Source organism: Heliangelus exortis, chromosome 3, assembly GCF_036169615.1.
Source record: "Heliangelus exortis chromosome 3, bHelExo1.hap1, whole genome shotgun sequence".
In the NCBI taxonomy this organism is placed as follows: Eukaryota; Metazoa; Chordata; class Aves; order Apodiformes; family Trochilidae; genus Heliangelus; species Heliangelus exortis.
The window spans coordinates 110,860,999-110,877,952 of NC_092424.1; the positions used below are offsets into that span (position 1 = coordinate 110,860,999).

The 16,954-nt window shown below is 41.2% G+C and overlaps 1 protein-coding gene across 1 annotated transcript in view; it reads right to left on the reverse strand.

The window, feature by feature from the left end:
- PKHD1 (PKHD1 ciliary IPT domain containing fibrocystin/polyductin) overlaps window positions 1-16,954 on the reverse strand; it is a 265,495-nt gene that overhangs the window by 138,437 nt on the left and 110,104 nt on the right. Inside the window, exons 38-40 of the mRNA XM_071742174.1 lie at window positions 3,592-3,799; window positions 2,464-2,621; window positions 665-859 (exon numbers count right to left, since the gene is read on the reverse strand). Of these exons, the coding sequence (XP_071598275.1) occupies window positions 665-859; window positions 2,464-2,621; window positions 3,592-3,799 (561 nt within the window). The remainder of the gene's footprint in view (window positions 1-664; window positions 860-2,463; window positions 2,622-3,591; window positions 3,800-16,954) is intronic.

The window sequence follows — 16,954 nt, forward strand, 5'->3', positions numbered from 1 at the left end:
GGAGAAGAGGAATGATTTAGAAGGGCAGGGAGGACAGGGCTGGTGTCTTGTACACCTTGTCTAGCCAAGCATGGTGACCTGCCCAGTGTATTCCAACATCATGGCCAGTGCTGCCTTCTGCCACTTAAATCCTCACTCAGTGGTGAACATGGGATAGAGAAGGGATAAGTGGGGGTGGGCAAGTCCCATCCAGTATCCTTAAAAGATTATTTGAGCCCACATAACCTCCTCCTCACTAGTCTACAGAACCCTCATTGCCACTTCCACAGAGATGAATTTCACACTTATCAATACCAAAGTCAAAATAACTTAATACGTTCCTTAGCCTTCAGGTGATAAAATTAAATTTTAGGCTACGCTACCACACAGCCCTGAGCCACATCTGGGCTCTCTCACAGTATATTAATGCATTAATTTCAGAGCTAGAGGTAGAACTTCAACTCAGAGGTGTGGCACAAAAATAAAATACTATTTTTGGAAGAAAATGTCCAGAGATTCAAAGGAACTAAAGCAGCTTAGAGTGCTTTTCTTGGGCTTAGAGTAGAGGTGAGGGTTGGTTTTTTGGGGGGTTTTTTTGGGTTTTTTGTCAAACTACCTCTGAGATGAGAAGGCTTAGAGAGAAAAAGGCTTTGGGCAGAAAAAGGTGGATGTGCAGCCTTCTCACCTGCCATCCTTGTGCTGCCAGCAACAGTCAGGGCACTGAGGTGGTGCTGAAACACTTGGCCCATGTGGCGGAATTGGACTCCATCCACGCGGAGCTGAGTCGTCTCTCCCTGGAAAGCCTCCACAACCACGATGGCCCCCAGGTCCCGAGCCCCCAGTTGCCTTTCACTCCACTTGTACAGACACCTGGAGTCACCTAGAAGACAACCTGGTGAGAGCTGTCAATGTTACTTCTCTATGGTGACCATAGGACATGAGGAGTGCCCCAGGCAACATCATGAGAACCACGACATTGACTCAGTGAGCCTCCATCTCCAGCATGGATCTTAAATATGGACCCCAAGATTATTAGCCACAGGCAAGCATATTTGATACCCTCTCTTAAAAATCCCATGGTTCCTTCTCTACGAGCCTGGACTTTTTTGGAGAGAGATGTATTAAACCCAGCAAGAAGCTCTGGTAGTTTTATGCCTTGGAAAATTCCTTGTGTTCGATTTTAAATAGTCCTATGCATGGGGAAGATGGATTTGACATTGATTTAGCTTGGGTGAGGTTCTTGAAAAGAGGATTGGGCATGGATGTGCTGAACTAAATTGAAATGAGGACATGTTGAAATTCCCTTGGAACTCTTGCTCTCTCCACTGCCCCTGCAGATGGGTGAGGGACTGTTACTGCCCACAGTCTTCAGAGAAGGAGATTAAATTGTAGGGCTGGGGAAGGACTTGAGTCCCCTGAAAAGCATCCTTCCATGGCTCTGTGTAGGGTATTTTGGTACTAAGGGATTCAGTCTACAAATGTGCAAGTTGTGGAGGGGCAGAGGGGATTTCAAATTCCAGCCCTGCCTGCTTATGCTCAGTAACACTCATTTATCTTTTAAAGAAGGTAAATTAACCACAAAACCCATGGCCCACTCATCTTCTGGTGACTCCTCTGAGAAATCCTCCTATCCTTTAACTCAAATAAAAACCTCAAACTGTTAGCACATTTCAGAGACTCTATTTATGAGTTCCACAGAAAATGGACCATAAATCTATGAGTAATATAAGCAGTTGGCTGCTGGATATCAAATGAAGTCTCGTGTCACAGTCTGAAAGCCCAAGGCATTTTATTTCGAAAGGAAACCTTACAACTGGGTTGCCAGATAACCTAACTCTCCTCAAATTATAATCACTGTGTCTGATTCTTCTTCTGGTGTAAATCCAGAAGCTACCTGTCAAACTTCATGGTGTTTCATGCAGGTAAAGTTAAAGGACAACTGAGATACCCAGCTCAGTTACAGCAGCAATATGCTACAATATTATATGCTACAAGAAACCACACCTGTGTTGTTTTTTTTTTCCTTGATGTCCCTGAACACTAAACAGCATCTCAATATTTTACACTACTGAGGACAAACAGCATTGGGCTGTTTTGTTTTTCCTTCTTCTTAAAGTGACTAAATAGTAAACACAATTAAAAATTTAATATATTATGTACACTGAAACATGTTTTCAGAAGACACTTTCTTCTCTACACCCTTAGGCTCAGGCAAAACAAAAGGGTCTTTCCCAAGATGGCTTGAGACAACAATGCAAAAATAATACATGGGAGATATTACAATGAAATGCAGTTCCCAAGACTTCACACTTCAATGTCAAACAATATTTGGAAAGATAAACACACTTTCCTGGTGCTGGGATGTCTCAAAGTGATCCTATTAAGAAAGATTTCTAATACACAGCGACACCACAATGACGGTGGTGTCAGTCTAAACAGTGATTTACCTCCCAGATGTGTTTCTGGGAGAAAAGACCCCCTCACCTCTTTTCACACCTGCTTTTGCACATTCTCTGAGGTGGGACATCCTCTCCGTGGTGACATTTCCTTGTACAACAACCCTCCTGCTTATCAGTGCCACCACAGCACTCAAAGGCAGGGTTTGGCCATTCACCCATCCTTCTCCCACAGTGTGGGAGTACCTAGGGAAAGACACACACACACACACATAAAAAAAAGGCACAAAAGCATCTGCACCTCCCAGATGGCAAGAATGATGTTTGCCCTAAGCCTCTGACTCCAACTGCCCAAATACAGAGCTGGGTTCAGTCCTTGCCACAGACAGTGGCATATTTCCTTCCAACCCCTAACTTTCTGTGATTTTATGATATCCATTGTATCAGCATGTATTGGCTAAATTTAATTTTCTTTGCCTGTGTTTGCTTTCATCTTTTTTTGTCTCTCAAGCTCACAAACTTTCCTTTAGCTTATTCAAGTTGACACCAAAATATTTCAGTCTTGGAGTTTCCGTCATCTTCCCCAAAACGTATTTTGGAAAAAAAAATCAGTGCTTTCTTGCCCAAATATTTCTGAAAATGATACTATTAGTCTTCCTGGGCATTGGAGTTGGGTTTCCTCCCAAATAAGTAACATGTTTCAACAGCTGGACTGTGGATGAGGATGAGGAATACAGTTTGTCCAAGACCTTCATGTACAGAAAACAAAGAGAGCATAAGGCTCACTGAAAACACAAAAGCACTATTTCCAAACTGAAGCAATTAATTTGAGTGTGTTGTTTATCATCTCAGGTGTATCCGTCAAGGAGAGAGGTTTATGTATTAACTTAATTTTTTTCTTTACAGAAGTCAGACACATTTAGTGAAAAAACTGCACTTTGTCAGGAAGAGAAATTGTAGGAGAATTCTTTGTCAGCCCTGTGCCACTGGACTGTCCTGGCCATCAAAGGTTTTCTGAGTTCATGGTTATGATACAGAATTTAAACACAGAAACATTCAGGACTGAATGTCCACTGGCTTGAGGGGTAATGAGGAACCCAAATATCTCTGGCTACTTTTGTTAAAGGGATTTGTAGAGTTATTATGCCCCAAAGGAAACTGCAAATCCTCACCTTGACCAAATTTTCCCCTGGTTTAGCTCCCCTTGAAAAGATACCTGAGTGGAGATCTGAGGTACAGCTCTGTGCTGTTCACAGACTCAATAACAGCCATTTCTTCTTGCTGCTCTGCATCCCCAAAGCCTGACCTTCCCACCATGATTTCATCACCAGGTTGCCAGTCAACAGGTTCCTGCAGCACTAAGAGTCTGTCATGAGCATGAGCTGATGTATTCAGGTGTGTGAAAGCTACTTTGGGCATCCAGCCTGAAAAGAAAAAGAAGAAAAAAAGAAATAAAGACTTTAAAAGATGAATTAGTCAGGATTAAAAAAACCAGGAGCATGATGGTTTGAAAACACTGCCTCGTTTGGATCCTTTCACAGTGATTTGTTTCTTTTTGATACTGTGTAGGAGAGACAGCATTAAGGCTGCAAAAGAGGATTTGTGCACATCTGCTTGGATCAGAAATGCAGTGCTTTCCAAACAACATCTTCAGTTTGTATTTTTGGTCTTTATTGGTCCCAAAAAGATCAAAAAAAAAAAACAACCAGGCAAGCAAGAAGTTTCCTCAGCTGGTGATGAGAGCTGAGGGAGCTGGGCCTCTTTAGTTTGGAGAAAAGGAGACTGAGGGGTGACCTCATCAATGTTTTCAAATATGTAAGGGGTGAGTGTCAGGGAGATGGAGTTAGGCTTTTCTCAGTGGTGACCAGTGATAGGACAAGGGGTAATGGGTGTAAATTGGAGCATAGGAGGTTCAAGTTGAATATCAGAAAAAATTTTTTTACTGTAAGGGTGACGGAGCCCTGGAACAGGCTGCCCAGGGGGGTTGTGGAATCTCCTTCACTGGAGACATTCAAAACCCACCTGGACACGTTCCTAGGCGATGTACTCTAGGGGGCCCTGCTCTGGCAGGGGGGGTTGGACTAGATGATCTTTCGAGGTCCCTTCCAGCCTCTAGGATTCTATGATTCTATGATTCTTAGGTTTCATCTTCTTCCTCCAAACTGTCTTCCTTATGTGAGAAATGGCCTTTTCTTAAACACCCTCTCTAGCCTGAAATAAAAAAGAAAAACTCCTCTGCAGGGACCATCATCCTTCTCCAAGTGCAAAAAGGTTGAGAAAACTGGGTTTGTTCAGCCTTGAGAAAAGAAGGCATAGGGAAGACCTTATTATCATATCCCAGTACTTAAAGGGGGCTACAAAGATGGAGACTCCCTGCTCACAAGGAATCCAATGGACAAGCCAAGGGGCAGTGGGCACAAGTTGCTCCTGGAGAGATTCTGATTGTACATAAGAGGAAAATTTTTCACTCTGAGGACAGCCAGACCTTGGAATGGTCTCCCAGGGGATGTGGTGGATTCCCCCAACTTTAGAAAGCTTTAAGTCTCAGCTCAACAGGGTGCTGAGACATCTCAGATAAAAAATAACATCAGAAGAGTTGAACCAGATGATCCTTGAGGTCCCACCCAACCTGACATTCTGTGATTTTATGCAAAAGTACTTTGCCTAATCAGATTCCCCAGTTAAGTGTCAAAAACATGCAGTGAAACTAAGCCCACAAGAAACCTGCATTCACAAAACCACATGCTTCTATTAGCAGTGTTTAAGTGATGTATGGAAAGACAAATATCACCAGTTTCAAAACATTTTTAAGAGACACCAAAGATTTCTCAGCAAACAACACAAGGTCATCCAGAAACTGCCTCTAGTGGAGGAGCCAAAATGAGGCTTCATCTTTTAAAATCTTGGATTTAAGTGGCTTAAATGTTTCTTATTAAAAGAAGCAGCCTCATTCTTTTCCATCCAAAAGCAGAAATAACCTCACATACTATTTTAAGGGTTGTAACTTTGGTGTTTTTTCCCATAAAACTTGAATCTTAAAAAACACTTCTGAACATTCTTGGTAAGGCCTTAGTCTGGCCAGATCTGAAAGCACTTTCAACTTTAAAGTTCAGCTGATGTAGAAGTCAGGTATCATCCCTGGGATGGATTACAGGTTTGTCAAGCAGTGGGAATACATGGGACAGCATGACTGCAAGAAAAAGACCCCTCTGTCTAAGCAGAGGCCACCACTGGAAGGCAACTACAAGGCTACAACTTCCTAAATTCCCTCCTCTTCAGTGGACATACAATGAGCCTCAGAATGGAACATCTTACTGCTTCATCCACCTTCCTTCATTTCATGAACTTTAACTCCTGACATTTCTTTCTCCCTTGCAGGCTTTGGAAGAGATTGGTCCAGTGAGATCCAACACTGAACATCACCAGGGGAGAGCACGTGCCTCACACACTCACTTTTGGTATCTTTTTCCTTCCCTCTTTTGCAATAGATCATAATTTACCTTTAGCTCACAGCAAGTTACTGTCCTCCCTGGTTGTACTGTAGAAAAGTAATAACACCAGAAATCACTGAGGGTAGAGGTTACATCCAATATATCTTTTTCAAATTATTTTAAGCAAGCTTCCCTCTCCCCATTTTCTGTTTCAGTTTTTGTTGTTCATACTCTCACATCCCAGTTCTTCCTTTACTGAAGGTGGAAGTAAGGAGGAAGAATTCCTCCAAGCTGAGGAATTTACAGCAAAATGAGAGGAGGAAGAATCAATTCTTTGTATTGTGCCATTGTCAAGTATGTTTGAGCACCTGCTCTCATGTTCATGAGTTGAAGGGAATCTAAACCAAGCTGAGATATTTCTTGTTAATTATATTTTCTTTTTTCTTCAGTAGGAATTGAAATTTTTCATCTTACAGTTAAGCAAACATCCCAGCCATCCTTCACTCTGCTTTGGTTCTTATCAAGGACCATTTGAAGGAGTGCTTCAAACCAATTTCAAAGAATCATAGAATGGTTTGGGTTGGAAGGAACCTTAAAGATCATCCAGTTCCAACCCCTCTGCCAAGGGCAGGGACATCTCCCACCAGCCCAGGATGCCCAAGGCCCCGTTAACCCTTGCCTTGAACACTTTTGTGAGAGAGCAGCCACAACTTCCTTGGGCAACCTGTTCTAATGTCTCACCACCTCCAGAGGAAAGAATTTTTTCCTCATGTCTCATCTAAATCTCCCCTCATCAAGTTTTAAACCATTGCCCCTTGTCCTCCCCCAGCTTTCTTGTAGTTCCCCTCCAGTTATTGGAAAGCTGCTATAAGGTCACCTCGGAGCATCTTCTTCTCCAGACTTGAACAACCTCAACAACCCCAATTTCCTTCAGATGAAATTAATGCAGAAGGTATAATCCAGTAGGACATACAATAGACTTTAGATACTAATAGAACCAGACCAAAGTGTCTCTACAGTAGCCACAAAAACAGTGTGGACCCTCTATCCTCAACACCTAAAGCATTCTCTCTGCAGATGTGCTCCACACTGTTTTCTAATGCAGACATAACCAAAGCCCACCTTGCCCCATCCATGAGCACAGGCATCTAAGATTTTCTCTGTGAAGCCTCATCCTTCACACAGCTCAAAAAAATATTCCTCTTGATATCAGCCTTTGTGCACTCTTTTAGCAGGAGAAGCCTCATCATCTTTATTCATTTACCTTCTTTTATCAAGTGATCCTCATGAATTTTTAGGACTCCTATAAAAGCTAACAACTGACAGCAGCCACATGCATGTTGAGCAGTATCCCATTTTTCTCCAGCCCTGGACATTTTGTTAAAACAACTGATTTGTTTGCTCGTGTTAAAGAGTGTGTTTGTGTTCATCTGTGTGCAGACACAGAACTGACACCCAGGGTGTACAATCGTCAGGCACATACAGCAGCAGCACAGCTGGGAGACAGCTCTTCAGAGGTGCAAAAAAAGCTTCCTGAATTTTAAATATGATCTAATGGAAAAGTCAGAAAGACAAAATTTATTAAGAAACATCTTCCCAAGTTTTTTGGGTTTTTTTTTCTTCTAAAATAGTAGTGTTACAGAATCACACAATCACCTTAGCTGGAAAACACCTTCAAACATCATCAATTCCAACCATTAACCTAACACGGAGAAGTCCTTAATTAAGTCATAGCCTTAAGTACCCATCTGTGAGGACCTAATAACAACCTTCCAGTACCTGAAGGGGCTACAGGAAGGCTGAAGAGGGACTGTTTGCAAGGATTTCTAGTGATAGAACAAGGGGCTGTGCTTTTAAATTAGAGAAAATATAGATTTGGATTGGATGTTAAGAAAAAGTTCTTTACCACAAGGATACTGGAAAAACAGAAGAGGTTGCCCAGGGCGGTGGTTGAGGCCTCATCCCTGGAGATAATCAAGGTGAGGCTTGAGAAGGTCTGAGCACCCTGATCTGGGTGAGGGTGTCCCTGCTGACTGCAGGGGGTTGCATTAGGTGAGCTTTAGAGGTCCCTTCCCACCCAAATTAATCTATGATTCTATGTCTATATAACTCTTAAATGCCTCCAGGGGTGGTGACTCTACCACTGCCTGGTATTCCAAAATATATCTGGTATATCCAAACAAACACCACCACCCTTTTTTTTTTTTTTCCTTTTTTATTTCTTACTGTGCTCTCCCAGTGTTCCTTTCTGGCTCCCTTTATTCAGTATGGTTTGCCTTTTTCCTGAAGATTTAGATGGGGTAAGTTATTTCTCTGTATGTAAGATCTAGTTCCAATTTCCAACACTTTAAGTATCATTTTTTTAAGAGAAAAAAAGAAGTCCATCAGATTCCTCTATGCTTGCTTCACATTTGCACTTCCACACACAACCATAGAGCAGATTCTCCTCCACTCCAAGCAGCACAAGTGCCACACAGAGTTTGGTTAGTGATAACCTTCTGATCACCAACAAGGGACCACAACTGAGGCTTCTTTGCCTTAACTAGAATATATTCCTAGCCCTTTGACAGGAACCCATCACACAATGAAACACTCACACAAAGTTCTACAACACTGTTCCTCATGCAACCATCATCCATACCCCTTTTGAAAACAAATTTACAGCTGGTAACCATAAAAATTCACTCTTGGGTTTGTTTTTTTGTTCTTTGGGGTTTTTTTGAAAGAAATTGTAATATTTCTACCTATATCTCACACGGTTCCAGCTGTAGGGAAACATGCAAGCCCCATGCTCTCCAACAGGTTTAAAAGAAGATGGCTTGAAAAAGAGCACAGAAGCCCTTCAGCCCCTATCTCTGGTGATGGCTGCAAATCCCTTGTCTTAGTTTGGAGACTAAGGGTGAGTTCCAAGCACCTGAATGTGTCATTCTGGATACACAACTGACCTCTGGATGCTGTTCCAGAAAGCCATTGGTCTGACATAAGTCTTGTGTTGTGTCTGTCAGACATATGTAGGCACCTTAGGTATCACAGGAGGCTTGAAATGGTCCTTGATGCTAAAGATCAGGTAAATCAAATGCCAAAGAGCTGGCAGACAGACAGCTCAAATTTTTCCTGCTTCTTAAAGAGGTTTCCAGGCCTCTGTTTTCCAGGGTGGGCTGGTTGGACAGGGGACATCACTTTTCAGAGCCACTCCTACGCCCAGCTTTTAAATGGGTGCTGAGGGAATGATTTCCAACTGGGAGATGACCTTGTTTCCCAGAGATTTCCTCCAGCTTCTCTCCTTCAAAGAACCAGTGGGCTCTCTAGAAATGTCATGAATACCTCAATGGGGTTCCCTTCCGAGCTACAATTTGTAGGAACAAAGATCCCTGTCTCTGCAATCTCTGCAGGACCCCCCTTGGAGGTCCAGAGCCTTATCTTGTTTCCCCTTGAAAAACAAATTCTGTTTCAGAGGAAAGATGTGGGGTTCAAAAATTAAATACAGTGACTGGGACTGGGCTGTGAAGCAGGTAAATAAATGAGCTGGTTGAGAGTAGGAGGTTTAAAAGACCAACAGCTGCAGTATATTTAAATTATTACTTCCCTCAAAATAAGTATTACAAGCAGAAACACTCAAAAGTCCTGAAAAATAGATGAATCTGTATAACTCCTCAATTATTGAACTAATTTTTAATAATTAACTAGACTCAGATTGGGAAAAAAACACATCTTGAGATCCAAAGCAGTTCCTTCATATTAAAGGGACAGGATAGAGCCTTTAGACTTGAAATGCTGTTGCAGGCAAAGTATTGAGCATTTTACTAAAGGACCTGACAGAAACCCCTCTAAATACTAAGCAGAGAAGAACCATGTTGTCAGCTGGCTGCCCAAAAATGCAAGGGATTTACAAGCAAATTCCAAAGTGGATTAATCCCAAATTGTAGCATAAGGAACATCTTGGCACCAGTTTCCTGGTTTGTGCTTCCTGTTGGAAGCTTCAAGATGCAGTCTTTAAACCTGACATAATTATTGAGAACGAGATAATTCTGATGTGTTCAGTGCCACTCTCTTTTTTTGTCATGCAGAGAAGAAGAAAAATAGTAGAAATTTCCTTTCTTACAGCCCTTACCACAAAATATTATATAAATCTACATGGGATGCTCTATGACTTCACTGACTGATATCCCCAAGCCCTAAGTGGTTCAACCAGGGATGAGAATTTGACCTTGACAGAAAAAGTCTCAGAATCACATCAAAACTCAGAAAACTCAGCAAGGTGTGTCAGGGGACATTTATCTCCAGGGTTTGTCCAAGAAAACTCCCAAGAAAGTTTGTTCACAGTAGGCAAAGTGTGAGTGCTGTAGGTTCAGAGTCATTAGGTCATTATTTACAATTCTCTGATCACAGAAGACATCATTCCCTTTTCCAAGTGCACACGTATCAGTGGGTGCTGAAAATTTAAACTGGTTGTTGGGAGAGTGATTTCTGGTCACCCAGTTTGAAAGCAGAAGATAAAAACCATCTGTATCTGCCCTAAAACCAAAAATTTTTGGAGTACTTGTTATCACCTATCTTTAGAAACGCAGGGAACCTCCTAAAAGAGACTGAGAGCAACCAGTCTGAGGTACATCCAGAGCCAGACAGAGCTGGAAAGTCTGGATTATGTATGGAAGAGCTGGTAGAAACTCTTTAAATGTCTTTTTAGGACTGGTTCCAGCCCTAAACATGACATGGGACTATTGATCTTTCTCCCAAAATTCACCCAAATGATAAAAAAATCTTCCTTTTTTGGCACAGGACAGTAGACTTTGAACCCTTCTCCTCAGACTACACAGGGTCAGGATCCTACTACATCTCTGTTTACTCCTATTTACAACAAATTAATTAACTTGGGTTTGGAATACACAGTTTGTAGTGTTTACAAACCATAAACCTCTTTTACACCTTTTTACAGCTTATTGGTGCTTTAAAGTTGAGGTAATGAGATCCCTTTGTAGCACAAAAGGAATTTACAAGAACTGCAGGGCTCAGACACACAATTTACTTACTGTGACTACAGAAGTTATCCTGCAGATTATCTGTCAATCTGTTGTAGCTGTGCTGTAAATCTTTAGTTGAACTGAGAATAAGAACTTACACTCCCCATGAACAAAGTGACAAGAAGCAATCAGTTTGCATCTTGCCCCACGCCACCAAAAAAAAAGAAAAAAAAATTTTTGCAAGAGATAAGGGTCAAAAATGTAAATCAGTGGGTTATAGATATGGTTAATAAAAGCCAAAAAAACCAACAAAATATAAAAAAAGAACAACAAAGACAAAAAAACAAGCACACATACAGAAAATCTCAACAAAACAAAATAAAAAATTAAAAAAAACCAACAAAGGACTGAAAAAAAAAAAGCTCAGATCGCACACCACCAATATGAAAATCTCTGGTAATAAAACACAAACCTATTTACTTCATCATTTCAGGTGTCAGACTGCCTAAGGAATTCAGCTTCCTCTCCACTATCATAATCTCTTATGATTCCCTTTTCCCTCCTCAGGCTTAGCTGGGCCATCCCTAAAATTTCCAGACGACCAAGTGATAAATGGAAATACATCCAGTGGAAACAGGTGCTTCCAAGAAGAAATTTGGTTTTTTAATATACTTTTAGATCCAGAACAGAGACTTTTTGCTGCTGCTGCTTCAGTTAATAAAAATGAACAAAATCATATCATAAAAATAAAAAATAAAAAGCTCATATATATGCTCTGGAAAGAAGGTTGGACTCAGTGATATTTCGAGGTCCCTTCCAGCCCCTAACTTTCTGTGATTCTATGATATTATAATGGATAAAATCCCTTCAGATTTTAGGGGATAAGTTAAGAAACTAAAAGAATAGGGTTTTTTCTCTGACTTCTCCCTACTCAGGATAGCACACAGCTGTGCTGCTGCAGCTTTCTCTAGGCAAATGACCTAAAATGACCTTAAAGTCCCAGATCTTTAATCAAGTACCTGGAGAAATTTTTCTCCTGAACTTGGATATGATGAAGACTTTATTTCAAAAATGTCTCAGCCACCTCAACTTTTGCAGTGACCAGTCCAGCCACTGGCCATAAAGGAATAAGAAAAGGAAAAGAATAAGAAAAGGAAGACTGAGACCTGCTCCCCTACTTTTTCCTATGGATTTAAAAACATCCACCTGAACCCTGAGCCTCTGGACTCAAAGCTTTCCAGCTTACTTTTGCTTTCCTTTAGTTCCAGTTCTAGGAATATTCCCTAAACATTTCCATGATGTTTTTAGCTTATTTTGCAATAAGAGGAGTCTGGTGTGTTGTGTTTTTTTTTTTTTCCCTGATACATGTCTTTGAAAGACAGGGATGGCTGCTCCAAGAGTGGGAGATGCTTTCCCACCCCCATCCAGTCCTGCAGGACAAAGTGTTGTGTGTGGGCAGCTCCTGGGGAGATGCAGACAGCTTTCCTACTTCTTTCCAACATATTCAGTGCAGAAAGCTTTTCATTCATGCCCCGGGGTAAAATAGGATGTCCTTCTAATTTGTAAGTTCTCATTAACCCTTGGGACACCCAAGAATGTATCAGCTTTTTGACTGCTGCACAGGAAATCTTCAACAGGCTCGGTGTTGGGCACTCAGGAACAGCCTGGGTGTTTTAGACTGGATTTGAGCATAGGTTCCATGCAGAGCTTTTATCTGATGTCCCTGTGGTGTGACACCAGCACCAGGCACAAGCTTGATGCAAGAAATAGGGAGATGGAGACAGGAAACATCACAGAATCACAAAATAGTTCTGGTCAGAAGGGAGCTGAAAGGTCATCTAGTTTCATGTCAACTGGACCAGGTTGCTTCAGTCCCCATGAGACCTGGCCTTCAGTACTTCCAGGGACAGGGAAAAAGCTCCACAAAAAAAGCTTTTCTGGAAAAAATCTCCACAGAAGTGGAGTTGAGGGGGAGAATCACCTCCCTTGAGCTGCTATGGATCTACTCAGCAACCTCATGTAAACCCTGGGCCCCTGTGCACAAAGCCACCATGTGTCATCTTCCTTGTGGGACTCTCATCTTCTTGGTGACCCACTCATCCAAGGCCCAATGAAGACCCAGTTTCAGCATCTTCTCTGGATTCTTCCTCCTCTCATGTAAAACAGGGACAATGTTTTCCTATTATAAGTGGGTTCCAAAGGACAAAATAAAAGTCTGTGTCCAACCAGATGTGGTTTCACCCGAGCAATGTCTCCCACAGAGTAAAAATTCCACCAAAAAAAAAAATCGTAACAATTACACTGGTTTTTTCTTTGTACAAATGTCAGTTCAGGGGTTTAGGGGTTTAAATTTTTACTCTGTAAAAGCATTGCATTTTGCTAGGGTAGAAATGTTGATATGAAACAGTTACAAGATTAAAAATATTACTATGAAAATCCAGAAGAAAGTAACATTATAGAATTCAACAACTTTTCCTTCTCCCAACAGGGAAAAAAAAAAATCTGACATCATCCTAATGAGAGGACGAAGTGAATCATTTTGATTTTCTTCAGTAGAAAATATCCTTGAAAGTGACCTAGTCCTGCTGAGTGTTTCATGAAACTACAGTTTTCATCTGAAAGCATTTCCACCAAAATATTTTTTAACAAAATCTTCAAGAAAGCAAGGGATATCCCACAGACAAGGGGAAGGGTTTTGTGATCAAGCAAAACCATAGAAACTCTCATTGCTGTTCTTTCCTGCAGAAAACCTCCCTTCCCCATGTGCTGCCCCATAAATTCAAACATTTCCAAGCATTTCCTTTAATCAGTGATTACCCAGTCAATTTGTCAAGTTACATCAGCCAAGGAAGGAAAGGGGAAGAGATTCCCAACTCCTTCAAAGACTTTGAGTAAACCAGCAAGCCTGACACAGAAAAAAAAAAAAAAAAAAAAAAGCAACCAAAAAAAACCAACCAACCAAAAAAAATCCAATATGATCCAAGCTTGCATACTTTACAACCAAAGTTGTCACACAGACAAACCTCTTTAAATTGTCACCAGGAACTAAAACAGCTTCCAAGGCAGCACCCAACCCAACCCAACCAACTTCTCATTATGCCACTGAGACATTTCAAAGATTTATGGAATGGTTTGGGTTGGAAGGGACCTGAATCTCCTTCCAACCTCCCTGCATGGGGATTTCAGGTTATTGGCAGTTCCCAGTGCCAAAGAAAATGGTCTGCCTGCAGGCACACAGAGTGGTGAGGACATTTAAATGCTAAGATCATTTTGACACATCCATCCCTAGCATGGGATGAAAGAGTGAATCCAAACGTCCCTGCCTGGTGCAGCCTGCAGCCCTGCCAAAACCCAGATCTAGGTCCAGGCTTCTTACTTTGCCAAAATTTACAGGCTTTCTCCTACCTGGAGTGGAAATTCACCCTGGTTTTGTCATTGGTTACTCCTCTTCCTCCAGCCAATCTCCTGGTTGTAGCTGGTGCCAGAATTGGATGGGATTTTCAATGTTATATAGATAGGCCTAAAGGAAACAACTATTCCATCCCACAAAAAGCCTTCCCATTTATTCTTTCTTTCTTAACCCATGGACCTCTCCAGATCAAGAAACACAAGCTAATATGTTAGATATAGTCTATACAGATAGCAATATATGGATTAAATTATATCATAAAATATAGTATCATATCATATCAGTATCTGAAAGAGGACTACAGGATGGCTGGAGATGGCCTGTTTGCAAGGGCCTGCAGCAATAGGACAAGGGGAAATGGTTTTAAATTCGAGAAGAGAACATTTAGATTGGATGTTAGGAACAAGTTCTTTACCACAAGGGTAGTGGAAAAATAGAACAGGTCACCCAGGGAGATGGTTGAGGCTTCATCCCTGGAGATATTCAAGGTGAGGCTTGAGGAGGCTCTGAGCACCCTGATCTGGGTGAGGGTGTCCCTGCTGACTGCAGGGGGTTGCATTGGGTGAGCTTTAGAGGTCCCTTCCCACCCAAATTAATCTATGATTCTATGTCTATATAACTCTTAAGTGCCTCCAGGGGTGGTGACTCTACCACTGCCTGGTATTCCAAAATATATCTGGTATATCCAAACAAACACCACCACCCTTTTTTTTTTTTCCTTTTTTATTTTTTACTGTGCTCTCCCAGTGTTCCTTTCTGGCTCCCATTATTCAGTATGGTTTGCCTTTTTCCTGAAGATTTAGATGGGGTAAGTTATTTCTCTGTATGTAAGATCTAGTTCCAATTTCCAACACTTTAAGTATCATTTTTTTAAGAGAAAAAAAGAAGTCCATCAGATTCCTCTATGCTTGCTTCACATTTGCACTTCCACACACAACCATAGAGCAGATTCTCCTCCACTCCAAGCAGCACAAGTGCCACACAGAGTTTGGTTAGTGATAACCTTCTGATCACCAACAAGGGACCACAACTGAGGCTTCTTTGCCTTAACTAGAATATATTCCTAGCCCTTTGACAGGAACCCATCACACAATGAAACACTCACACAAAGTTCTACAACACTGTTCCTCATGCAACCATCATCCAGGGTGCTCTGAGCACCCTGATCTGGGTGAGGGCGTCCCTGCTGACTGCAGGGGGGTTGGACTCGGTGAGCTTTAGAGGTCTCTTCCAATGCAAATTATTCTATGATTCTATGTTGTATCATCAAATCATATCATGTCAAATAATAGGATAGCATATCATAATTATTATATATATATATCTACACATATACACTAGCATCCATCTCTCAGTCCCCTTTACACCACATTTTCCTCACAAAGTTCAGCACCAAAATGCAGAGCAACTGCTGTTAAGTCTAAATCAAAGATGATGGATACATTTCTGTTAGAAAGAAGGGTAAGTTATGAAAGACACAGCAGCTTTCCCCGAACCCAGCTCTCCATTTGTTTTTTTCCCCCATCTGCTAGGTCTTTAAAGTCACCTTATATTTTTGAATAAGGAAGTGAGGGAAGAAGTCATTGTACATTAGTTACTCCATGGGAAGTGCCTAAGTAGAGTTTCTTACCCCCAGTGAATGCAAGGGGATTCAAGGCAGCTTAGCCTTCTGTTCAAGAGCCATCTGCTTTAATGCATCATGTTAAAGTCAAGGTCTTGAAAGGAAAAATGCTCTCACAGAAGGCAAAAAAACCTCCTGCAACCACCACACAAACCAGCAACCAGCTAAGGAAAACCAAATTATGGAAGCAACTCCATAAAGGGAGAAAGGAGCTGGACTCACAGTGTAGCAGGGTGTGTGCAAATCAGTGTTTTCAGTTAAGGGGAAATAAAATGTATTGAATTGGGGAACATTTCAGTAAACTGCAAAAGCACATCTCCAGGAGATCTCTGCACCCTATCTTGAATCCCCCTGCTATAGATATTTTTTTTTCTTTTTCCCCCTGGGAAGTTTTTCTTTTTAATATGTGAGTAAAGCAGAACAAATTATCTCATGTTGTCTATGATCTCTTAATCTTAAACTCAGCACAGATACATAGCACTGCTTAATGGAGGAAAAGCAAGAAGCATTTGATTAAATGTTTGATCTCTTGAGGAATGCACAGGCTCTGCCGAGCCCAGTGAGCAGCTCGCAAATATTTTGTGTTTCATTATTGATTAAAAATGATTAAAATTAATAAATGGTTCAAATGATAAAAAATAATTCTTTTCCTAAGCTAATGATGAAAATGTATAATGTTAACTTGGAAGCAGGGAGGTCTGGGATAGAAAAAGTGCAGAATTGCCTCTATAATGTCATATTCCACTGCCAGCATCCACTGCAAGTGCAGGGACATTTTTTGCTATGGGAATATCAATGTCTTTGGAGGAATGAAAGGATCACTGGCTGAGTGATCCTTCTGTTTTAATTATATTAATAACAAATAGATAGAGTATTAAACCAAAACTGAACGTTGTTTTTTCTTTACCACACAGATTTTACAGTCTGAACAAAGTGAATGTAGCACGGTGTTAAAACTGAAGCCCAGTGTTTCCCATCTAGATGGAGGGATAAATGTTATTATTCCAAATAAAGGAATTAGGCTCATATTTCCATGCTCTCCATCATCATAGTGTGGGCACTGACAAAATTTCAGTGAAACACACAGCAAGTTTTCTTTTGGGAAGAGGCACAGTATTTTGAGGGGACACACTGCAATAATGACCTCACCTACAAAG